The sequence below is a fragment of the Perognathus longimembris genome, chromosome 2 (assembly GCF_023159225.1).
Source record: "Perognathus longimembris pacificus isolate PPM17 chromosome 2, ASM2315922v1, whole genome shotgun sequence".
NCBI lineage: Eukaryota > Metazoa > Chordata > Mammalia > Rodentia > Heteromyidae > Perognathus > Perognathus longimembris.
This window is the reverse complement of record NC_063162.1, coordinates 21409630-21434495: the sequence shown is the minus strand read 5'-3', so window position 1 is coordinate 21434495 and position 24866 is coordinate 21409630. Positions and strand designations below refer to the sequence as shown.

General features: G+C 50.3%; 1 protein-coding gene across 4 annotated transcripts; it reads right to left on the bottom strand.

Annotated features, from left to right (window-relative positions):
- Window positions 1-870: 870 nt before the first annotated feature.
- On the bottom strand, window positions 871-17428 carry Ldb1 (LIM domain binding 1). Of its 4 annotated transcripts, none has more exons than XM_048338391.1 (11): window positions 16930-17254; window positions 6201-6303; window positions 6017-6061; window positions 5830-5905; window positions 5624-5726; window positions 5284-5456; window positions 4680-4802; window positions 4367-4450; window positions 4158-4281; window positions 3575-3717; window positions 871-2668 (listed from the first exon to the last, which is right to left on the bottom strand). In XM_048338391.1, exons 1-11 carry the CDS (start codon window positions 16952-16954, stop codon window positions 2438-2440), a joined length of 1230 nt encoding a protein of 409 aa, XP_048194348.1. In that variant the 5' UTR covers window positions 16955-17254; the 3' UTR covers window positions 871-2437. The 4 variants fall into 4 exon arrangements, with proteins under 4 accessions (XP_048194348.1, XP_048194349.1, XP_048194350.1 ...); XM_048338392.1 differs by lacking the exon at window positions 16930-17254 and adding an exon at window positions 10682-11218 and having other exon boundaries at window positions 3569-3717; XM_048338390.1 differs by having other exon boundaries at window positions 872-2668; window positions 3569-3717; window positions 16930-17428.
- Window positions 17429-24866: the final 7438 nt, after the last annotated feature.

The window sequence follows — 24866 nt, the reverse complement described above, 5'->3', positions numbered from 1 at the left end:
ATGGCAATGCCAAGGAAACCATGTGGATTGGAGGTTGGGGAAGGCCAGACAATTCTCTCCATGATATCTTCCTGCCAGCTGGGGAGAAGAGGTGGAAATGTAGATCAGGTTTTACTTCACATCCAGACATCTCAGTAGGGTAATGGTCAGAGGCCTCAGCTTTCCCTGACTCAGATGAAAAAGAGACCTCCACCTTCAACTCACTTCATCTTGATAATAGTTTAATAGTGGTCCAGAGGGGACTTGGGAGGCTTTTAACTCCTTGGAAGTGAATCTGAAAGTGCCTAATTCCTCTTTCCATCTAGAGGTAAGGCTTAGGTGTTCCCCACCCAGTCAGTAGGAGATAAGCAATTCTATTCCTCTCTTAATCCTCCATCCAGGGAGCTCATTTTATTTAGCCCAGGTGACTAGTTCTCAGCAAGGCTGACAAGCTGGGGGCTGTCAGGTGAGGCTGGGGTAAGAATCTCACACAAAACAGAAGTCTTGTAGGCACTATAAATGGCCCAAGATCCTCAGACCCAAGTCCCCTCCTAAGCAAGGACCATTTGCCACTCTGCCCTCCCATGCTTCAACAATCGAATCCATCCAATCCATCTGGTTCCAGAAGCTTTCACTCAGGAGAGCAACCTCATCTAGAGGTGAGAGACAACAGTTGGGGGTGGGGGGTAGAGAGAGCCAAATGCAAAACCTGGGGACAAATTTTGGGGCCTAGGATGAAGGAGAGGACAATTCAAGAAAATACCACTAGAAGAATGAAGGAAATTTAGGATGGAGGGGAGAGAAGGGAAGTTCCTATTAGGAACTACAGGAGAGGGGAAAGACTGCCTTTAAGAAGAGTATTTATTGGCATAAAGACTAACCGGGACACTCTCAAACCAAAAAGTCTTTTTATTGATTGGTACCATACATGACTCAAATGGCCCAAAAAAAAAAAAAAAAAAAAAGGCATTACAGGGGTGGGGACATGTATCTTCCTTACCCCTTCCCTCAGCTCCTGACACAGTACTCAACCCAAAGTGTGGCTAGAATGGAGAAAATAGGGTTGGGAGGACCCCATATTCCAGAGGGAAGAGTGGGGAGAGAGGTGGCACTGACACCTCCTGAGACTGGCCACAGGAAATGGCAGAAAGGCCACGAGCCGGGCCCAGCCTTAAGGGACCCTGCTCTTGGCTTTCCCCTGGCTCTGAACATCCACATGTTCAACTGTGAAAAGGAGCTGAAGATCCTGGCTGCCCCTCTTCCCTTTGGGGAGAAAGGGTAGGAAATGGGAGATGAAGACCCTCTACCTCAGCTGAGGAGGGAACAGAGGCCTATTTCTCCCTGGCTTACAGCTAGGATGTCCTCAGAGGCTCCTCTCCCTCTCTGTGGAGGGGAGCTAGTATTATATAGGAGTTTGAAGGACTATGGAAGGGGGTTCAGAGAAGAGCCGACCCAGCCCCTCTCCCATCCCATGCCTGCATGACTGAGCAGAAACAAAAAATACAGCAAACAAGGCTGCTCCCTTCCCTCCCAACATCCAAGGGGAGGAGGTCTCCCCTCCCTCCATCCAAGACAGCTGCTCTAGTGGAGAACTGTAAAGAATATACACATGAGGATGAAGAATGAGGCTGGGATAAGAGTCACAAGCACTAGGAGGGCAGGCCAGAGTCCAGACAACAGCAGGGGTTGTCACAAAGATGTGGCCATCAGTGACCCCACCCCCACAACATGGCAGGCCTTCCCCAACTCCAATCACCCCAGAGAAAAAGGGGAGATGGCAGTGTCTCCTTGGTCTGAAGCTCTCAAACTATATAAAATGGTATGCATTACCCTCCTGTCCCCACTCTCTCACCCCCACCTGGGTCCGAGTCCCCCCCCCCCAGCCTGCTTTCTAGGAGGAGGGAGGTAGCTAGGTTTTTAATGGGGAACGGGGAAACATGAATTTTTTTTAACTTATATTTTTAATAATATTATTTTTTTAAAAACTTGGAGCTGAGACAGGTGGTAGAAGGGAGAAGGAACCCAGAGCAGCCACCTAGGGGGTAAGGGCATTCAAACAAGCCCCATAACGCTAGGCCCCTAAGGGCTGTGGGTATAGACAACCCCAGGCTTGAAGTGGGTAAATCAGGAGGGTAGGGAACCCAGAACCTGGGGTGAGAATGGAGGCAAATGCCCTGGGAATAGGGTGGAAGGGTCAGAACATTTCTGAGGCCCAGGGTCCATGTAGGCATCCACATGAGAACCCCCTTCCCCCAAAAGGCTCTGCAGGGGCCAGCCCAACCCAGGGCCACTGGGGGGCAAATCTTGGCACCTGCCCCCAGTGAGTCAGTTCCTCCCTGAAGTGGGTGGATGGAGGCTGCCCATTTAGATGCTCAGTCTCTTCATTCTGTCTTCTGCTCCCTGGGGCTGCAAGGGGTGGGGCAGGCAGGCAGAGTGCTGGGTGGTCATGGCAGGGCCTTTACTGGGAGGCCTGTGACGTGGGGTTCTCCGATTTGCTTTCTTGGCTGGACGGAGGCTTGCTGTTCCAGGGGCTGTTGGCGCCCAGTGCAGGGGAGTTGTTAAAGCTGTCCTCGTCGTCAATGCCGTTGGCCGCGTCAAACTGGGTGTTCTCCAGCCGGGTGATGAGCCTCTCGTCCTCGTCCCCGAACTCCCCGCCCATCAGGGTGGGCTCCCCCACCACCATCACATCCTGAGAGTGGCGGAGGTCCCCAAACATAATCGGGGCAGGGGCTCGCCCGGCCCAGGGCAGTAGATATCCCCAGAACCCCCATACCCATCCTAGAAGCTCAACACCTCCCTCCCCCTCCACATTCCCGAGTTTAAAACCCCAACTACTCTGACACCCTCTGCTCCTGGAATCCTTCTCACTGAGGGGCTCTAGAGTATCATAGCCTTTAGCCTATATCCATTAGACTCTGGGAGGAAACATCAATATATTTCCCTAGCTTCCTAATTCATCTTACTCTTCTGTCCACAAGCCAGAGGGAGGGAACAGATCAAAACCAAGAGGGAGGGCAATATGTGTGGATGCATGTGTATTCTAGATCTACAGCCACCTTCAAGACTATATATTCCTCTATCAGTGAATGTATTTCTGATAACATGCTCCTGTGGTTATCTGACCTGAATGTCTCTCTCTCTCTCATTTTTTTATTTTTAATTTTTTGCCAGTCCTAGGGCTTGAACTCAGGGCCTGCGCACTGTCCCTGGCTTCTTTTTGCTCAAGGCTAACACTCTACCACTTGAGCCACAGCACCACTTCTGGCTTTTTCTATATATGTGGTGCTGAGGAATCGAACCAAGGGCTTCATGTATGAGAGGCAAGCACTCTACCACTAGGCCATATGCCCAGCTCCCCTTCTCTCTCCTTTTATACTCTATGTGCTGTGGCTGAGTCTGTGATCCTAACTATGCATGTATGCATGTGCCTGCCAAGGATTCTCTCTTAAGTAAAGAGTCAGCTCATACTGGCAGTGTATACTGGGGAAAACTGTCTTTGCATCTATGCCTGAACTTGCTGAGGCTCAGATAGGGGTCAAGGGTGAGTGGTGGGGCAGCCCAGAAGAGAGAAGAAAGCCGAGATGCTTACAGGTACCTGGCTGGAGAGGGCGAAGGTGCTGGCTGGACTCTTCTTCTTGCTGTTGCTGTTGTTGGTGTTGCCGCCCCCTGAGCTCATGGTGCTTCCCCCTGACATCTTCCGTTTCCGCCGTTTGCTGGGTTGTTGCCGTGCAGGTTCCGCTGTGCCAGGAAAGAAAATCCAAGTAGAATAGGGCCCTGGATCCCCTGCTCTGCAGGCTGACTCCTCAGAAGCCTGAGCCTACCCCTTCCTCAGTCTAGTAGTCCAAGAGCAAGGAAGGGACAGAGAGAATTTGATAAGATAAAAATGCAGCCTCGAAGTCAGGTGCTAGTGGCTCATGCCTGTATTTCTAGCTACTCAGGAAGCAGAGATCTGAGGATTGTGGTTTACAGCCAGCCAGGACAGGACAGTCTAAGACTCTTATCCACCAGAAAACCGAAGTTGGAGCTGTGGCTCAAAGTGGTAAAGCACTAGCTTTGAGCAAAAAGAGCTCAGGGACAGTGCCCAGGCCCAAGCCTGACCATAACGGACCAAAACAAAAACAAAAAATGCAGCCTTGGAAACTGCATCAGTCCTAGTAAGGACGGGGAAAGGCACTCACCAGGAGGCGCTACCATGCGCTGCCACTTCTGGAAAAGGCAGGTCTTGAGGCAGTCTCGGGGGCTGAGGCTGTAGGTCTTGTGGCGGGACATGAGCTCCTGCATGGGCTCAAGTATCACACAGAGCTGGGAGTAGACAAGACCATGTCATAAAAGAGACACAGGACTGTGACCAAACAGGATGGGGCAGAGATGGGTACCAGAAACTCACTCGGAGGTAGTTGAGAGTAGAATTGGATAGCCCACACCGGGTGATATTTTTAGATAGCTGATCCAACATCTGGGGGTCCTGGGCCTAGATGAAAGACAAGAACATTGGCACCTTGATTGCATCTGCTCACTGCCCTCATTACTCATCTGAGCATGTAATTCTCACGAGAAGAGGGACTATAGCACTAAGCCTGTTTTTCAGATGAAGAAACCCTCCTCTTCTCTCCAAGTCAAGATCATGAAATGACAGGCCCAATCTCCCCTTTTGGCTGCTTGCCCTATCCCTTGTGTCTTGGGTCCTGCCCCAAACTCACATGCATGGCAAGGATGCTCCGGGGGATGAGCTCTCGGTGCTGTCGGATGCTGAAGTGCCATGTCTTTATCCGCATCATGTCATCAAACATGAACTCCAGGTACAATCGGCCCTCCACACACACCTGGGGACAGGCTTGTCACAACCGTGTCCCCTCCCCACACACATGAAACCATGCCTGTTATAGTCCTGCCCTTTGTTCACAGCTCTCTCACTGCATACACTTCTGCTATCTGTACACCAATATGGGTATGTAACTATCACAGCAACCCCACCCCATCCCATGCCCCACTCATACCTGGCCTTACACGTACCTATCTGTACACATGCATAGTTGCAATGCTTAAAAGATCTGTGTCCTTCCCCCATGAGGTCAGGGACACATGCATGCTATGAAGACAGGCTCCTGTTTGCTGTATACCCATGGGGCCCAGAAAACAGGCGCAAATCAAATAACTGTCTGTTGAATGCTGAAGTATGCCTGCCCTCCCTTTTAATTTGACCACTTCCCATTAATCCTCCTTAAGAAACAGCTGAGTACATGTTGGGAGAGAAGAAATCAAACCCAGGTGCCCGGGTGCTCCACATCCTGCTGGGTTGCTGACCTGGGTGAACATGGGTTTGCCGTGTTGGGTCACCATGCTGCCCTGGTCACAGTCGAGGGACACAAAGTTGCTGTGGAATGCCTCCTTGGGGTGCTTTAGGACATAATACAGCTCCGTAGCACCCCCTTCAAAAATGCTGCGAAAGTAGCGTGGGATCAGGGTCCGGCCAATGGCTGTAGAGATGGGACATTTTTCAGGACTGAGGGACTTCAAAGAGGGGGTCAGGCAGAGGTATCTTCCCTACCAAGATGGAACTCATGGCACTTCCAGACACACCATCAGATCATACAGCCACACAGGAAGTATATACCCTCAAAGCAGGACACCCAGAGGCACTCACTGTATCTCTTTGGTCCATCTTCCAGGCAGAAAGTGATGGTCAACATGGCATCGTCCTCAAAGAACTCAGTTGTGAAAGCATCCCACCAGAGATTGTCACACTCCTAAGAGAGCACAAACAGAAGAGTGTATGGGCCATAAAACCTCCCACAGGGTATGGTATCTAAACAGACTCCACCCTCCCAGTCGTTTTCCCCTTGGCCAAACCTCTGTCCAGTTCTGAAGCCGTTTGTTAAGCTCAAATATTCTGTAGTCAGTTTGGTTACCATAAGGTGTATGCCTCCTGGAAAAGTTAAGAGGGGAAGTTGGTAGGAGCAGAGCCTTCCCACACTGCCTCCCTTCTGCTTTTACCCAGGTAATGAAAGCACTTCATTCCCCACTGGACCCCACTTACCCAATCCCAGGCTCCAGGTATGTAGGCGGGTACATGGGAGTTGGGCTGTATAAGGGAAGAAGCTATGAGAATGGGGGTGGAGATAGGGATTATTGAGAGGGGTCAGTCCCTCCCCCTACCAGGTAGGAGCCTCATATATGGTAAAAAGGGAGAAAGGTTAAGAAGTAATAAGCAAGGGACTTACCCCACATCCCGATCCAGCATGGTGCCGGGATGAAAGGGAGGGAAGGCGTTGCCGTTCGGGGGCTCCTTCGGCGAGTACAGCTTGAATGACTTTGACGAACAACCTAAAAAGCAAGAGAAAAGAGAATTCGCTGAGCTCCTCTTGGGAGCTCTGCTGGAAGCCTTCGAGAGAGACCATGTGGATTCAGACTGGTCTTCTGGAGCCCCCTAGCCTGGTTCCAAGGGAGTGGTATCCTGGGGGAGGAAGCACTTACCACTTCTTCCAAATCTAGCTCCCATCCCGTTTAAGAAAGTGGGGGCAGCCAGGTGCCAGTGGCTCATTCCTGTAATCCTAGCTAATCAGGAATCTAAGAGCTGGCGAATCACAGTTCCAATCCAACCTGAGCAGAAGTCTTCCAGACTCCATCTCCAATTAACCAGAAAGGAATGGCGAAGTGGTAGAAGGTCAGAGAAAGCTGAGTGAAACCATGCATCAGTGGCTCAAACCTGTAATCCTAGCTACTGGCTGAGATCTAAGGATCTGAGATCTCAGCCTGGTCAGGGATGTCCATGAAACTCATCTCCAATTAACCACCAAAAGCTAGAATGGAGCTCATGTTGAATGAACAGTGCTAGCTCTAGCAAAAAAAAAAAAAAAAAGGCTAAAAGTGTTAATGTGGGGCTGGGCATATGGCCTAGTGGCAAAAGTGCTTGGCTTGTATACATGAGCCCTGGGTTGGATTCCCCAGCACCACATATACAGAAAACAGCCAGACGTGGTAGAGTGCTAGCTTTGAGCAAAAAAAAGGCCAGGGACAGTGAGTGCTCAGGCCCTGAGTCCAAGGCCCAGGACTGGCAAAAAAAAAAAAGTGTTAAGGCCCTGAGTTTAAACTTTAGGACATGTGTACACACACACACACACACACACACACATACACACACACGGCCCTTAATACAAGCTCTCATGGGTACATATGCACATACACTCTCTCTCAAAAAAAAAAAAAAAAGGGAAAGAAAGAAAATAAATTGGGAGTATTCAGCCATAATGCCAACCCATACTCAAGACCCTGCTTCTTTGAACCTTGAAGGACAAAAGAGAAACAAGCTGAGAAGAAATCATAGAATAAATAAAGATCCAGGGGCTGGGAATGTGGTTTAGTGGTAGAGTGCTTGCCTAGGATTCATGAAGCCCTGGGTTCGATTTCTCAGCACTACACAAACAGAAAAAGCTGGAAGTGGCACTGTGGCTCAAGAGGTAGAGTGCTAGCCTTGAGCAAAAAGGAAGCCAGGGGCAGTGCTCAGGCCCTGAGTTCAAGTCCCAGGACTGGCAAAAAATAAATAGGCAAGGAAGGAAGGAAGGAAGGAAGGAAGGAAGGAAGGAAGGAAGGAGGGAGGGAAGGAAGAAAGGAAGGAAGGAAGGAAGGAAGGAAGGAAGGAAGGAAGGAAGGAAGGAGCGAGCACACACACACACTTAGAATCTTGATAATCCCCTTTTTGTCCAGTTTCATTTAATCATCACAACTTTGTGAGGTAGCAGTGTTTATGGCAATATTGTATATGTGTGTGTGGCTGAACCTGGGCTTAAACTGTCCTTGAGCTTTTTTTGCTCAAGTCTAGCACTCTACCACTTTAGCCACAGCACCACTTCTGACTTTGTTTATGTGGTGCAGAGGAATTGAACCCAGGACTTTGTACATGCTAGGCAAGCACTCTACTGCTAAGCCACATTCCCAGCCCTGAGTTTCTTTTTGCTCAAGACTAGTGTTCTACCTAATTCCAGCTTTTTGGTGGTTAACTGGAGGTAAGAGTCTCACATACTTTGCTTCCTCAGTCTGGCTTCAAATCACAGTCCTTAGATCTCAACCTCCTAAGTAGCCCTGCTATGAAAACGTTCTTGTTTTACAGATGAGGCAATTCATCTGGCTCAAAGATCATAAAGGACTGAGATTAACAAACAAACAAAGAAACCCACTATCCATGGGCTGGGAAGGTGGCTTAGTGGCAGAGTTCTTGCTTAACATGCAAGAAGTCCTGGGATGATTCCTTAGTACCACATACACAGAAAAAGCTGGAAGTGGCGCTGTGACTCAAGCGGTAGAGTGCTAGTCATGAGCAAAAGAAGCTCAGGGACAGGGCCCTGAGTTCAGGCCCCAGGACTGGCAAAAACAACAACAACAAAACAATAACAGCAACAACATAAAAACCCAACTACTATCTAGCCAGGCTATCCAGGCTATCCAGCCTGTGGCTTACACCTGTAATCCTAGCTACTCAAGAGGCTGAGATCTGAGGATCAGTTTGAAGCTAGCTGGCATTCCCCTTACCCCTCTTATCTCCAATTAACCACTCAAAAGCTGGCAGTGATGCTATGGCACAAAGTGCTAGAGCACTAGCCTTGATCAAAGGAGCTCAGGGCAGAGCCAAGGTCTTGAGTTCAAGCCCTACAACCAACAAAAACCAAAAGCAAAAACACCCCAACACCTGACAGAATGGACTCAAGCCCGGATATTCTAATTACCACATCCTCAATTACCATCTGACCCCTTTATTGCTCTCTAGTGACCAAGGTGGGGAGGAGAAAGGGGGATTGGGAGAGCTCTCTGCCCCTCCTCCACCCTCAATGTTTTAGGAGGGTAAGGGATAGAAAGATAAAGAGGGGGTGCCGCCCATCAGATAACCAGTTGGGCCTCAGTCTCTCCCCCACTCCCACCAACCGCCACTCCCTTATCAGCCCAGCCCCCACACCCACCTTGGGTAGAGTATTGTCTCCAAACCAGAAACCCAAGCCTCAGTCCCTTTTTTCTTGAGATTTGCAGTGAATGGAGGAGCCTCCACTGGATCCAATTTTACTTCCCGTGGAACATGGGAAATGTGGCATTCTAGATTCCTGGGGTCTCAGTCTATAGGTAAGTAGTAACTAGACAGAAGTCATTGATGTATATCTGGGCATGTATGTATGCAGTCTCTTTCCCACCTCATCTAGCAGCATATTTGGTTCCTAGAATACTATTTTTTTACTTGAACGGTTAAATTCACAGTTAGGGAGAAGCCAGGAACTATTTTTTTCTCCTCCCTCCCAGAAAGGAAAAACCAAAGCATGGTCCCAAAGGTTGAGGGCCCAGTGATATTTGCTTTCACAGGATTCCCAAATTTGATTGCATTTGGAAGGGTAGCTCAATGTCTCTATGTGAGTTCCCTCCCCAATTTAGAAACAAAATCTATTTTGTTCCTGAGGGAAAGAGACAAAGGAAGACCTTGTGCCAATATGTCATTTAATTCTTTCCCCAAAGGCCCCTCCTCACACTGTGGGCAAAAAGGGGGTCCCAGAGGGGCTCAGACTACACAGTTCCTGAAGGTGCCAAGAGTTGGAGTCTGTGTGTGTCTGCACATGAGTGTGTCTCATCCTGCCCAACAGGCTTCCATCCTCAGCTCGCCCCAACATGCCTACTAAGGGCTGGAACTCAGCAGCCCCAGGCAGAATGAGGGTGGCCAAAAAAGGCCCTCAACCTATTGGAGCTCTCATGGGCCATGTCCACATGCTCTAAGTACCACACAAACTGCCTTCCCATGCCAGTCTTGGACTGAGCCTGTGTCTCCAGCAAGCAATAGCCCCACCTAGCCCCCAAGTCCTCTCTACTTCACAGACAAGCAGACTAAGGCCACATTGGAAGCTCAAACTTCAAATTCAAGAAGTGCACCAGAGAACAGGCCTGAGCAGTGAACTCAATAGCTGAAATTCTCAGGACTAGCTCCGATCTCCTAACTAGGCCATCCTTTCCTCAAAAGAACTAACACTCTCCCTTAGTTTTAGGGTCACTTGAAGAACCTGAAGAGAAGGAAATTATAACATCTGAGTTTCTCCCCAATTCTAAAAAAAAGTCTCAGAAACCTTGGTTTCTCTCTCTGGACAAAGCATTGTTTTGGGCTGGGTAACAGTTCTAAGAAGCTAAAAGCCAAAAGCTCGGGGCCTCTATCTGCACCTCCAGTGAATGGACACAACAAACTCAACACCTCTCCAGAGCTAAAGCAATTCCCAGGAGCTACAGTACAAGGAGCTAGGAGTGGGAAGGGGAGGGACATCACCCAGACCATCTGTCTCCCTTGTTGCTGGTCCCCAACAGCCAGGGTAAGAGCAAGGTGGGGGTGGCAATGAAGAGGATGTGCCATCCAGCCTTGGAGTTACACACACCCCTTCCCAGCAATCTAGGATCCTTTAGGAAGTGGGAGAGGAAAACAGGAACCCAAAACTTACAAAGTTTTCTTAGGTTGGAAGCTGCATCCTAGGAATAGTGGGTACCTCCAACTGGGCATTCCCATGGTAACCAGCCTGACCTGAGGGCAGGCCCTTTCCCTTTGGGGGCTGACTACAGGTCAGGAAGCCTGCACTGCAGTCCAGGCCTCTCCAAGCTGGGCACCTCTCCGACTTCGAACATACCAGGCCTGGGCCAGAGGAGGGCCTTCCGCCCACCCCCAACAAGCTTGCAGGGTGCCCAGACTTACCTGGGAGAACTGAGGGGGCCAGGAGAGATGCGGGGACCACCTGGAAACCCAGAGAGACCCTGGCAGGGGTGAGGACTGAGGTGGGGCCAACTTCAGCCGCTCATGTCCCGAGTGGGACAGGCCGGCCTATATAGGAGGCTCCACTCCACCGGGCGCACAAAGACTCACAGGCAAAGCCTCGGCCCGCCCCGCGGCGCCCACAGCCCCGGGGGAAAGTTATAATGGTCACTGGGTCTGGGACTGGGGGCCAGGGAGCCGGCCTGGGGGGCGGGGGGCCGCGGGGAGTCCAGAGCCTTCTTTGTTTGCAAGGTTTCCCTCAACAATGGCTGCTCCGCTCTTTCCTCTCTCCTCCTCCTCCTTGGCTCTCCCCGCCGCCGCCTCTCGCTGCCTCTGCCTCCAAGCAGCCCACCCGCCCCAGGACACGGGGCCCCTTCGCTGGGGCAGCGGGAGAAGCCGAGCCTGGCACTCACACTCACTCACTCACTCACACTCGCACACAGACACACGCAGCTCCCGCCGGCTCCTTCCTTTCTCCCTTTCTCTCCCTCCTCTCCCCTCCCTCTCCTCCCCGCTCCTCTCCGAGCCTCACTCCGAATGAGGCCCCAGGGCGGGCGGAGGGTGGAGCTGCCCCCGCCGGCCCCGCCCCCTCCTGCAAGCTGGAGGAAGAGCGGAGGGAGGGAGGGAGGAGGGACTGCTGAGAAAAACAAAAGAGGAGACCCGCAGACTGGGGATCCTGAGGACTGGGCCCAGAGAACTGGGTGGAAAAGAGGCCTCGGGGGTGAGGGGGAGCAGCAGCGAGATGTACCCTTCCAGACCCAGGCGTGGAGCACTGGGGTGGGCAAGGAAGCCAAAGCCACAGGCAGGGGGAGGAGTGTGCTGGCTGGCCTTTGCAGACTTCCAATATCTTCAATCCGCCCGCCAAACCTCCCCCAATCGCCCTCGATCCCGCGATCTCAGGTTGAAAGCTGGCCCGGGCTGCCACTGTGGACTCCCCTGGTGAAATCCCAGAGCAGCTGGGGTGGGGAGGCTCTGGGGGATATTTTTGACAAGAGACACATTCTGACTTCAGCCTGTAAACACTGATTAGAGGAAAGGGGGTGAGGGGCCACTCCAGGCTTCCCTAGTCTCCAATCTACCTAATAACATCCAACCCTGGACTTAGATAGACCCTTTCTCTACTACCATCCAAGCGTTCTCAGGGCCAGGAAAGGAAAATTTGCCCATCCAGGGGTCTCCAACAGGGGCCTAAGACAGGGGCTCATGAGTCCTCCCCAACATGCTGGTTTAAAAAAAAATTAAAAAGGAAAAGTGGTTACTGTGGCAGAGCCTGGTTTATCTGAAGGGAGAGGTGATAAATAAAGGATATACTTCTGAAACTTGGATAGTGATCCAGAACAACCTAGACAGACAGGAAAAACACAGGAAAGGTGTACATGTGGGCACTCATCCAAGCAAACACACACGTTCATCTCTCTCTCTCTCTCTCTCTCTCTGGTGGGGGGGGAATGCTACTTTCATTCTTCTTTGCAATTTGAGTGTCTCCTCTACTCCTTACCTCCTTCCAACTATATGCACACGTAATCCCAAGCACAGGATTTCATATGAGATACACGTTGGTTGCAGTAATAGCCGGGCACAGGTGACTCACACCTGTAATACTATCTACTTAGGAGGCTGAGATCTGAGGATTGTTAGCATTTCTCCCACCTTAGGTCCTTGGCCCCTTCCACTAGCCCCTAGCTCCACCCAGACCTGAACTCCTTCCTGCCAAACCCGCCTCCCCTCTAGCCCAAAGAGTTACAAGTAACCACCTGCATAAGGCGCAGATGCCATATTGCTCCCTCTCCTGTGGGAGATGTGGCCCCTCTAATAAACCTCCTTATAAACCTTCTGTCCGTGACTATCTCAACGTGGTCCCCTGGGATGGCCGGGACTGATTCTTTCAAGGATAACAATTCGAAGCAGCCCAGGTAGACAAATCTGAGACTCTTAGCTCCAATGAACCAGCAAAAATTTGGCAGCTGAGGCATAGTTCAAGTGGTAGAGCATTTACTTTGAGTGGAAAAAGCCAAGGGAGAGTGCAAGGTCCTGAGTTCAAGACCCAGCATCATCACAAAAAAAAAAAAAAAAGAAAGAAACCTACCAACAAAACACCTCTCAGGGTTGGGAATGTGACTTAGTGGTAGAGTGCTTGCCACTTGCCGAGCATGCATGAAGCCCTGGGCTGGATTCCTCAGTACCACATAAACAGAAAAAGCCAAAAGTGGTGGTGTGGTTCAAGTGGTAGAATGCTAGACTTGAGCACAGACAGGCTCAGGGACAGAGCCCAGGCCCTGAGTTTAAGCCCCAGGACTAGCAAAACAACAATTAACAACAAACAAACAAACAAACCACTTTCACTTGGCTGTCTGAACATTCTCCACACATAAATAACATTTCTAACTTTTATGCAAATCATCATAAATACACTGTGATATACTTCAAACCTGTACACACACATGCAGACAGATACACATATAACAGAATCTGTGTCAAATCTTGATTTCCATACACACTGGGACCTGGGATACATATATACACCCTGACCACAATACACACAACAAAATATAGATACACTATCCATACACAACCCTGAGAATTTGTTACAAAGACTCACCCCCCATACTATTCTCCCTGAAACCTGTACACAATTCCTTATCACAGCCACAAAATACACCCTAGCTCTCCTGAACATTGAAATCTATGACATTTGGCCAGACCTCGCAGCATACTGCCTACCACCAGGGCATAAAATATTCCTACTAGGCTGGGAAAATGGCTTAGTGGTAGAGTGCTTGCCTAGCATGCTTGAAGCCCTGGATTCAATTCCTCAGTACCATATAAGCAGAAAAAGCCAGAAGTGGTGTTGTGGCTCAAATGGCAGAATGCCAGCTTTGAGCAAAAGAAGCCCAGGGACAGTGCCCAGACCCTGAGTTCAAGCCCCAGGACTGGCAAAAAATAAAAATAAAATATTCCTACTGCCTAGAAAATTTGCAGCCCAACTCTGGATTAGCCATATACTCCTCCCCCACTGACAAGGCAATTCCTATCATCTGTTCCTTAAACTTTCCAAATTGAATAGATCAAGCAGTACCTTTGGCTTATACCCAGACACACATAAATGGTCAAACATCCTAACTTGAAAAAAATCACAGCCAAGAAGGCCTGAGGTTGGAACCCTCGACTTCTAACCCTAGTTTATATAAGCCCAGCCCTGGGTATCTCAGCAATTCTTATTCCCCTCCCCTTCTAAGCCTCAAATGACTGTCCACATGGGGATGGTACAGTAGTGAGATTCTGGCTTCTGCCCAAAGTCCAGAGCTCAGAACCCCATCTAGTCCATCTAGTCAGATAGGAGGTACGAGGGGCCTCCCTCTTCACTATGAGGAGGGCCCTTAAACAAGATGTATCAAGACTCTGGACTATCATTCAAATGTGATTCCCTTTCTGTAGCAAGTTCTGCACTGACCCAACTCTAGTCCTCAGGGCAGAGACCATCCAGATAAAGGGAACAAGTTTGAGTTAAAAGACCCTAAAATTGGTGTGTATGAGAGGGAGAATGACAATGGTGATGAGGAAGAAAAGCTGTGGTAGACAAGAGAGAACTCATTCCTTCTGAAGGGGGCCTCAAAAGATAGTAGCCTGCCCTAGACCACAGAATGAGATACCAGCACTGCCCCCTGCCCGGGCCCCTGACCCAGGCCTCCAGTGTGCTTGCCCCCCCTTCCTTTGTCTGTGCCCGGCCTCCCGTTGGCCTGGCGCTCTGCCATCCTCCTCTCCTGGCTCCCAGCCGCCACCACTGCTGCCTCCTCCCCTCCCCCTCCTCCCTTCTTTAACCCTTCGGAGCCACATGCTACCCCACACAAGCCCTGGCCCCTCAGCATCCTGCCCAGGGAGTTTACCCCTTAGCAAGGCTTGTCCCTGCTTCTGGCCATTTCACCCCTGAAGCTATTTCCCACCCCAGAAGCACTAGGGAGCTTAAGTGTTGTCCGTGTAGCTTGTGGTCTTCCCGCGTATGCATGTGTGTGTATCTGTGTGTGTTCTGGCTTCCCTCAGTCACATGTGTGGGGCATGTGCTGTCTCTGCTGGGCTGGGGGAGGAGGAGGAGCCAGGAGACAGCAGAGCACAAAGGAGAGACTCAGGCAGGCAGGCAGGCAGCAGGCTGCTTGCCAGGGTGTCTGGGCCCTCACTCCAGGGCTGCTCAAGGTGGTAGTGGGGTCCTTGGGCCTAGAGTGTTATATGATGCCCTTGTGTTTAAACATGAGCTCCCACCCTCCCATGCAATTCTGGTTCCCTCTCTCATATCTTAGCTCCTATCATTTCCCACCTTGCAAGCCCCTCCCTAGGTGGTTCTCCTTGAAGTCTAACCTCCATCCATCCTCTACTGCATCAATCCACAAGACTTCTTTGCAAAAAAAAAAAGAAGCCTTCCTTATTCTAAGCTATCTTTTGTCCCCTCTCCTTTAGCCAGACCACCACACACACAAAAGGAACAAGACTTTTGAAGAACTGACTGAAGTTCCACACCCCACACACATACATACCCCTGGGTCTAGGTCTTCATATTGTCCTTAAGCTACTCACAGAGACTGAGTAGAAAAACTTTCTTCTTCCCCTACTTGACCCAGGAGTTGGAGAATATGTCTCCAACCTCAGCATCAATCTTCCATCCACCTCCAACTTGACATCCCCTCCATTCACATCCCCTACCCTTCTCTCCTAAGAACCAAGATTAGGACTCAGCCCTTGGTTTTACTCTCCTGTGTATGGAGATGGAGGGACAGCAGCTGGGAATGGGCCTACAGCGTGGACCAATTACAAAGGAAAAAAAAAAAAAAAAGAAACACACTCAAGCATACACACCAAACTGATAGGAGGAATGATGGAGCCAGACAGGAGTACAGTTTGGCAAGCTCTTTCCTTTCCTCCTCTCCTTCACCTTTATGCATCAGGAGCTAGGGGTTCCTCTACCAGGATATTCCAGGATCCTCAGACTCTCCTAGCCTTCCCACTAGGCCCCATGTCCCTTAAATGTCAGGTTGGCAGGCACTTGAAGTGTGTGCCCAGCCCAGCCTGGTTTGGATCATATGATTTTCAAGGAAGCTTCTGCCCTGGCAGCTTCCCTTGGGGAGAGAGAGAGAGAGAGAGAGAGAGAGAGAGAGAGAGAGAGAGAGTGTTAGGGGAAGGGTCCAGTTGGCCTCTCAGAGAACAGGACACATGGAAAGGCAAAGCATCTACACTAGGCTAGATTCAGGGACACTTGACTTCCTGGAGAAAGCTGAATCCCAACAGACAAGAGGACCTACATGAGGACCCAGAGGCTTGGAGTTGGTAGCAGTGTTCTGAGACCCTCTGTCACATGGCTTTTCTGTTTCTTCCTGGCAGTTGAAGTAGGACCTACCCTCCTCCCACAAGAAAAGACTCACATACAGGCCAGCCCTTGACAAGAGCTGGTATTTGTTTGGAGGAGGTAGTGATCTACACATAATGGTCCTCTCTCAAGTTCTCACTTGTGGGGAGGAGAGGTCATCAAGTATTACTCCCCTAACTCAACTCTCTCCATCTCACTCTATTACCTAGCTTACCTGGGGGCTGTCAGATCCCCCCCCCCCACACACACACTAAGTCAGAGATGCCAGACCCAAAGGCCCAATTATCTGGCACCCCTTAGGAATACCTTCTGTCCCTCAGGAGGGACAACCTTCCCTAGCAACAGGCAGAATTGGAGGGGACAAGATGGGCCACAATCAATTCCTCCCCCAGTATGCTCAGAAACAGTCTGGGGGAGAGGGGCATCACAGTACATATGAAGCAGTAGACAGCAAAGAAGGGGGGGCAACCCAAACCATCCAATCACAACTCTATGATGACCTGAGGGGGGGGTCAAAAGTCCAGACTTACTTTTGATTGGCTACCACATTGGAATTCTGGGAATTTCAGTCCCCTACCCCTCCCAATTTAGCTCCCCCCCCCCAAAAAAAAAAACCCATACAAGCTATTCTCAGCTCCCCTCCCCGTATGAAATGCTGCTGCGCATTTACACAGATGAGAAAACCCTCCCTCAAAAGAGGCCCCGCTTACCCTTAGAGCCCCCGGCCCCCCAGGCCTTCGACGCCCCCACCCCACATAAGTTCTCCTCAAACAAGAGGTGAAGGACTCATGAGGAGGGTCAGGGAGGGAGGGATCGGGAGGCCGCGCGCCCCACTCACCAGGACAGGCACAGCCCACTGACATCTTCACATCGCCCGCCGCTGGGGGCCCAGCCGAGTCACGGTGCCCGCCCCTCGCAGGGACAGGCTGGGCATGAGCTGCTGCCGCCGCCTGCGGCTCCCGCTGCCCTCACCGCCGGCCTCGTCCCCGGCCTCAGCCCCGTACGGGCGGCCCCAGGCTCTAGTGAGAGGCCTGTCAGGCGCGGAGCAGACAGGAAGGAAGCCAGGCAGGAAGGCGAGCTGCCTCTGCGTGTGTGCGCGCGGGTGTGCGTCCCCGGGAGTGTGTGTCCGTGTGTGCGCGTGTGCGCGTGCGTGTCTGTGCGCTGCCGCCGCTCACCCGCCCCGCCGCCCCGCCGCCGCCGTCGCCGCTGCCGCCGCCGCTCGCGCCCACGGTCCCCCTCCAGCAGGCGCCGGCTCTCCAGCCCCCGCCGAGCAGGGCCGGGCTTTATTAATATGCTAATTGTTCTGCTTAGTGGGAGGGGAGAGCCGTGTCAAAGTGACCCAGGAGAGCGCGCCGGGAGAGACGACGTGCGTGCGTGCGTGCGTGCGTGCGCCGCGCAGCGGGCGGGCGGCGAGGAGCCGGGAGCCATCAGGAGAACAGCTCGCCTGTGACGCAGCTTTAAAAAAAAAAAAAAAAAAAAAGAGACTGAGGCAGAGACCCCAGAATGGGAGGGTGAAGGGCGGTGGGAGACGAAATCTACCACAGCGTGTCTGTGTAAGCCCGGGGGTGCGGGCTTATCTAGCTGCAGCGGGTGGAGCCAGGGCTGTGAATGTGAGCTCCACGCTCGCTCGCTCTCCTTCCCTCCCCCCACCCCTGGGGAAGAGGGGGGGGGCAGAAGGACTGTGGACCCCCTGCCCTAGCTCTGTGTGTGGAGACCCCCCAGTCTTACTCTGGAGACCGCCGGCTGCGTGCTCCACCCTGTGCTCTCTGGGAAAAGCAGCATTTATCCTAAAGCAAACCCTCCTAAATTAGCTACTCATCTCTGGCTTGCTGAACCAGTTGGGACTGGAGCTAAAAGGGTTAATTTAGCCGAGTCTAACCCTTCCTAGCCTAAGGCCTTGGAACTGCATTTTGCTGGGGGAAAAGGGAGGGAGGAGGCAGCAGATGACCATTAGGTTTGTACTGGGGGCGGCGACGGTGGGGGAAGAGGAGGGTGTAGAGATACGCAAGACTTCTTGCCAGACACTCTTCCCTTCCCCCTTTTCTCCTTCCAACCCGGGCCTCTTCTGCTTCCCTCCCCCCGCCCCCCCCCCCCCCCCGCCGTCCTCTGCTCTCTTTTGAAGGTTATGGAGACTGGAGAACAGAAAGCAGACCCCTTCAGTGCCCCCTACCTGTAGGAGCAGAGACCATGGAGGGGGGGAGGGGGAAGTGGTGTTGGAATAATCTATGTAAAAAGCACTACTTCCCCTGGAGAGGACTCTCCCAAACATCCCCGTACTACTAAGATTCTCCCACCCAGTACTTGGAGGGGAGGGGCTCATCCCCAACCATTCCTAAGTGCCTGGCCCTAGCTGCCTCATAAACAGGAAATACCTAATAACTGAGAGGAGAGAAAGGGGAGCGGCCTTCAGGAGAAAAAGAGAGAGGCCTGGGGTCCCCAGCTTCTAGTTTCTTTTTCTCAAGCTGGGTGGGCCCCGGGTACCCTAGAGCATCTGGTCTAGATTGGTTAAAGGGGGGGGGGGCTTCCCTTTGTTACTTAAAGGGGATTGGCTGAGAAGGGTGGTTTCCTTAACTCAGGCTCTGAGTCTACACAGCTGGTTTGGCCGGCTGGGGGAGGATGCAGATGTGGAGGGACCTATAAACTATTTATGAGACCCCTTTTTTCCAACTTAGTTCTTTGCTGAGGATCATAGAAAGATGGAAGGATGCAGTCTAGAGACCGATAAAATGATCTTCCTAGGAATGAGACCTTCTCCTGTGTGTTTAGGATGAAGGGAGCCCCACAGTGTGAGAGTCACTTCACCTTCAGCTCTACTCTCAGACGGATAAAAGCGGTACAAAATCTACAGAACTGGTCTGCAATTGTAGATAGCTAGGTTTGAATCTCAGCTTTTCCCCTTACTTAACTGAATGACCTTGACAATTGATTGTCATACTCTGAACTTAGCTTTTACCCTCTGAGTTTGGTACCTGAAGCTTGATGAGATGCAAACTAAACAATGTATATATGCCCAGTCTCCTAGCTCAGCATTCTCCCACACACATAGTATTTACTAGATATATTAACATCAGATACATATATTCTGCTTGTCTTGACGTTGCTATTGTAAGAGTATCTGGAAGAGGCTGGATTTGACTTGGTATAGAGAAAGGAATAATTGCCTTGACCCCTTCCCTCAATACTGTCCATGGATTGGCCTTATCTTAATACTGTCACCACTTACCCCTAAGGCTACTCGTTCCATACAACTAGCTTGGCCAGATTCCTTGATGATCACTATCAGTTGAATGGACCGAGAGGATTACCACTTACTGGACAGAAGTCCTTGTATACTCTGAATCTTAGATCTCCTAGATTGGAGATGTGGAATGTGGAAGAAGGCAGAGAAGGAAGGAAAAAAAATAACATTGTTGGTTCACACCTCTGGTCTCATTCATGGGGACTTTTGGAAGGTGATATTTATTGCTTGCACTGAACAAGCAAGCAAACGGAGGTTCAGGGGTAAGAGGTGTAGCAATGGAGGAAGGCATGTGTAGCAGATGTGAGACCCTGGGTTCTGTCCTCAGCACCTCAGAACTGAAGTTCAGCCAGACACTTGTGACTCATGACTAATCCTCACAACTCAGGAGGCTGAGATCTGAGGATCCAGGTTTGAGTAGACAAATCCATGAGACTCTTGAAAGAATCTGTCTCAGCCATCCCAGGGGACCATGCAGAGATAGTCACGGACAGGAAAAGAAGGTTTATAAGGTTTATTAAGTAGGGCCATATCTCCCACAGGAGAGGGAGCAATATGGCCCCTGTATGTTATCCAGGTAGTAGCTTATATAGCTCTGGTGCTAAAGGGGGAGTAGGTAGGTCTGAATGGTGAGTGGAAGTGGCCCATTATAGCTCTAGAGCTGGAAGTTTAGGTATGGGTGGATCTGGGTGCTAATGGGAGGGACTGAGGACCTGAGGCAGGGAAAATATTAATAACTCTTATTTCCAAATTTCCAATTAACCCACAAAAAACTGGGAAACATTGAGCTGGGAATGTGGCTTATTTGGTAGAGTGATTGCCTAAAATGCGCAAAGCCCTGAGTTTGATTCCTCAGCACCAAATAAACAGAAAAAGCCAGGAGTGGTGCTGTGGCTCTAGTGGGAGAGTGCTAGCCTTGAGCAGAAGAAGCTCAGGAACAGTGCCTAGGTCCTGAGTTAAAGCTCCATGACTAACACAAAGCAAAAAGCTACAGAAGGGGGCTGGGAATATGGTCTAGTAGCAAGAGAGCTTGCCTCATATACATGAAGCCCTGGGTTCGATTCCCTAGCACCCAGCACCACATATATAGAAAACAGCCAGAAGTGGCGCTGTGGCTCAAGTGGCAGAGTGCTAGCCTTGAGCAAAAGGAAGCCAGGGGCAGTGCTTAGGCCCTGAGTCCAAGGCCCAGGACTGGCAAAAAAAGCTACAGGGCTGGGAATATGGTCTAGTGGTAAAGTGCTCGCCTCGTATACATGAAGCCCTGGGTTCTATTCCCCAGCACCACATATATAGAAAATGGCCAGAAGTGGCGCTGTAGCTCAAGTGGTAGAGTGCTAGTCTTGAGCATAAGGAAGCCAGGGACAGTGCCCAGGCCCTAGCCCCAGGACTGGCAAAAAAAGATTGGGTAATAGTAGGGAGAGGTGGAAAGTCTTTAACTTAATAGCAGTGTCCTATAGAACAGGCAGTTTTGCTGATGTTTGGGTTATTTCATTTCATTTTATTTTGTGCTGGTACTGGGGCTTGAATTCAGAGCCTGGATACCATCCCTGAGCCTCTTTGAGGCTCAAGGCTAGTGCTACCACTTGAACCACAGCACCACTCTGGTTTGGGGGTGGGTAGTTGGAGATAAGAGTCTCATAAGAACTTTTCTGCCCAGGCTGGCTTCAAACCACTAGCCTCAGATCTCAGCTTCCCCAGTAGCTAGGATTACAGGCATGAGCCACCGGTACCCAGGTCCTTTAGGTTTTTTGCTCAGGCTAGTGCTCTACCACTTGAGCCACAGCTCTACTTCCAGAGTTTTGGTGATTAGTTGGAGATAGGAGTGTTGTAGACTTTTCTGCCTGAGCTGTCTTTGAACCTAGATCTCAGCCGAGTAGCTAAAATTTTGGGATTACTGTATAGGCCTGAACCACCATTACCCTGTATGCTTTTTTTTTTTTTTTTCGACAGTCCTGGGCCTTGGACTCAGGGGCTGAGCACTGTCCCTGGCTTCCTTTTGCTCAAGGCTAGCACTCTGCCACTTGAGCCACAGCGCCACTTCTGGCCATTTTCTGTATATGTAGTGCTGGGGAATCGAACCCAGGGCTTCATGTATACGAGGCGAGCACTCTTGCCACTAGGCCATATCCCCAGCCCCCCTGTATGCTTTTGTCTTTATGTGTAAGGTGAAAGTCATACAAGATTAACTATTTTATTAGCTTCTCGCTCCCCTTCCCCCTCTTTTCCTTCTCCCTGTCTTCCTTTTCCTCCCTCCCTCTCTCCCTCTCCCCCAGTCCTGGACTTGGGTTTGAACTCAGGATCTCATACTTGCTAGGCTGGCACTGTTGATCCACACTCTCACCTCTTTTTGCTTTAGTTATTTCTCAAATAGGAGCTTGTGGGCTGGGGATATGGCCTAGTGGCAAGAGTGCTTGCCTCCTATACATGAGGGCCTGGGTTCAATTCCCCAGCACCACATATACAGAAAATGGCCAGAGGGGGCGCTGTGGCTCAAGTGGCAGAGTGCTAGCCTTGAGCAAAAAGAGGCCAGGGACAGTGCTCAGGCCCTGAGTCCAAGCCCCAGGACTGGCAAAAAAAAAAAAAAAAAAAATCAAATAGGAGCTTGTAAATTTTGCCTAGAACTATACCCCCCTCCTCCCTTCTAGTAGAAATAACCCATGCATCCTGCTGGGCTTATTGATTAAGATGAAGTCTTGCTACACTGCGCCCCCCCTCCCCCCCCCCCCCCCCCAGCTACACTGGCCCCTATCTCCTACTGGTCTGGAACCCTGAACCCTGAGCTTTCCAGTTTCTGCCTCTATTTTTTTTTTGTTGTTTCTTTTGAAATAAGGTTTTAATATGTAACTTCGAGACTTGCTATATAGTCCAGATGGGACTAGAACTTTTTTCCTTTTTTCTTTGCTGGTTCTGGGGCTTGAACTCTGGGCCTGGGTGCTGTCCCTGAGTTCCTTTTTGCTCAAGGCTAGTGTTCTAACCACTTGGCCACAGCCCCACTTCCGGCTTTTTCTGTGATTAATTGGAGATAAGAGTGATAGACTTTTACAGGTGTGTGCCACCGGCACTTGGCCTGGACTTTCTATATTTTCTGCCACATGTCTCTCACCCTTGAAATTGCATTGGTAGCTCACACCTGTATTTTTAGCTTCTCAGAGGCTGAGACCTGAGGATCATAGTTCATAGGGTTCAAAGCCAACCAAGGCAGAAAAGTCCCCATGGAACTCTTATTTCTAGTTAACCACTCAAAATCCAGAAGTAGAGCTGTGGGTCTAAGTGGTAGAGCACTAGCCTTGAGTGAAAAGCTGAGGGACAGTGCCCAGGCCCTGAGTTGAAGCCCCACAACTAACATAAGAATAAAAAAAAGCAGGGAGGAGGGGGGAGCTGGGAATGTGGCTTAGCAGAGTGTTTGCCTAGCATGCATGAAGCCCGGGTTTCTCAGCACTGCATGAACAGAAAAAGCTGGAAGTAGCGCTGTGGTTCAAATGGTAGAGTGCTAGCCTTGATCAAAAGGAAGCCAGGGACAGTGCTCTGACCCTGAGTTCAAGCTCCAGGACTGACAAAAAGAAAAAAGAAGAAGAAATTGGCTCTGCTCTTTTTTTTCAAGAATGAATCTTCTGGCTCAGAAGCAGTTAGACAAACATAGTGGAATTCGAACCCCAGTATAATAAATAAATAAATAAATAGATAGCTAGATAGATATACAGCTAATCCAGGTACAGTGGCACATGCCTTAATTTCAGCACTGGGAAGTTGAGGTAGAAAGATAAGAGGATTTTGAGTTCAAGTTCAGCCTGGATACAACATAGAGAGTCCCTGTTTCAAAAGTTGGCTCCTCACTGGATACTGGTGGATCACACTTGTAATCCAGCTATTCAAGAGGCTAGGATTTGAGGCTTAGGATTTGACACCAGCTGTGGCAAGAAAATCTGAGACTTTTTTTTGTTGTTGTTGTTCAGTCCTGGGGCTTGAATTCAGGGTCTGGGTGCTGTCCCTAAGCCTATTTGTGCTCAAGGCTAGGGCTTTATCACTTGAACTACAAAAGTTCTGGAATAGTGCCCAGGCTCCCAGTTCAAGGCCCAGGACTGGAAAAAAAGAAAGAAAAAGGAGAGAAAAATATTTTCCTCAAGACTGGTGCTCTACCACTTGGATCACACCTTCACTTCTGGCTTCTTTGTGTGTGGTTAATTGGAGAAAAGAGTCACACACTTTCCTGCTTGAGTTGGCTTTGAATGGAGATGCTTAGCTCTCAGCCTCTTGAGTAACTAGGATTACAGTTATGAGCCAGCAGTGCCTAGTTTTTTGTTTGTTTCTTTTTGTCGGTGGGGCTTGAACTCTGGGGCTGGGCACTGTCCCTGACCTCTTCAGATCAAGGTTAGTGCTCTACCACTTGAGCCACAGTGCCACTTAAGGTGTTCTGGTGGTTAACTGGAGATAAGAGTCTCAAGTACTTTCCTCCAGGGCTGGCTTTGAACCTTGATCCTCAGATCTCAGACTCCTGAGAGTCTGAACCACTGGTACTTGGCTCCTAGATTTTTTTTTTTAATACAAAGTCATTTTTTTCCTCTCTCTCTTTTTCTTGTTGGTCATGGGGCTTAAACTCAAGGCCTGGGTGTAAACCTGAGCTTTTCCATTCAAGGCTAGCACTCTATCACTTTGAACTGTTACAGGGTTCAAGGGAGGGAATTCCCCGCCCTCCAAGAGTCTGCCACTCAGACTCAAGTAAAAAGCTGGAAAAGATGGATTTATTGGGGAAGTAAAAAACAAAAACAAACAAACAAAAAACTGGCTGGCCAGGGCGGCAGCCCAGACTTGGAGGGGGCTGGAACTGCTGAGCCCTAGCTGCACTCAGGCCTGGGATATATAGGCATGGTCAAGATCACCACACTCAGGTGGCCAATGAGGTTACAACCTGTTACATAGTATTTGTTTGAACCAACCTACCATTCTTGTTAGAATTGGAGTGGATGGGGGGGGGGCGGGGGTACTATTGTTCACTGCCAGGGGGAAATCTTCCCCCGTTTCCAGGCAGAAGGCATGGCCTTCAACTCTGAAGTTCAGGGGTGGGGGAGATCTCAGAGGAGATGGGGCCAGCCTCCGCCCTCCCTAACTAATCTGAGATGGAGCTGGCTTCCTGTCCCCCAACAGAACTGTTGTAGGGAGTACAGCTGACGCCATCTTGATTAGGGAAACATGGTAGGAAATGTTGGGGGGAGTAGATTAGGTCAACTTGACACCCAAATTCTGCTTCTGTGCCACACTTGCTTGCTATCCCCTGCATCAAACCCACATCTGTGCTATGCTTTTACCTTTATAAACCCCAACCTGAGGACTGCTCGGGGTCACAGTGGCAACTCCCAAGTCTGTGCTGTGTTCCTGGCTGGTCAGTTTGCTTTATGCTCCCCCAATAAACCTATCTTTTTCCTTGAGACTGTCTCTGAATGGTGGGCTCTTGGAGGGATGGGGAACCCCTTTCCTCGAACCCCATAACAAGAACCACAGAGCTACTTCTGGTTTTCTTGTGGCTAATTGAAAATAAGAGT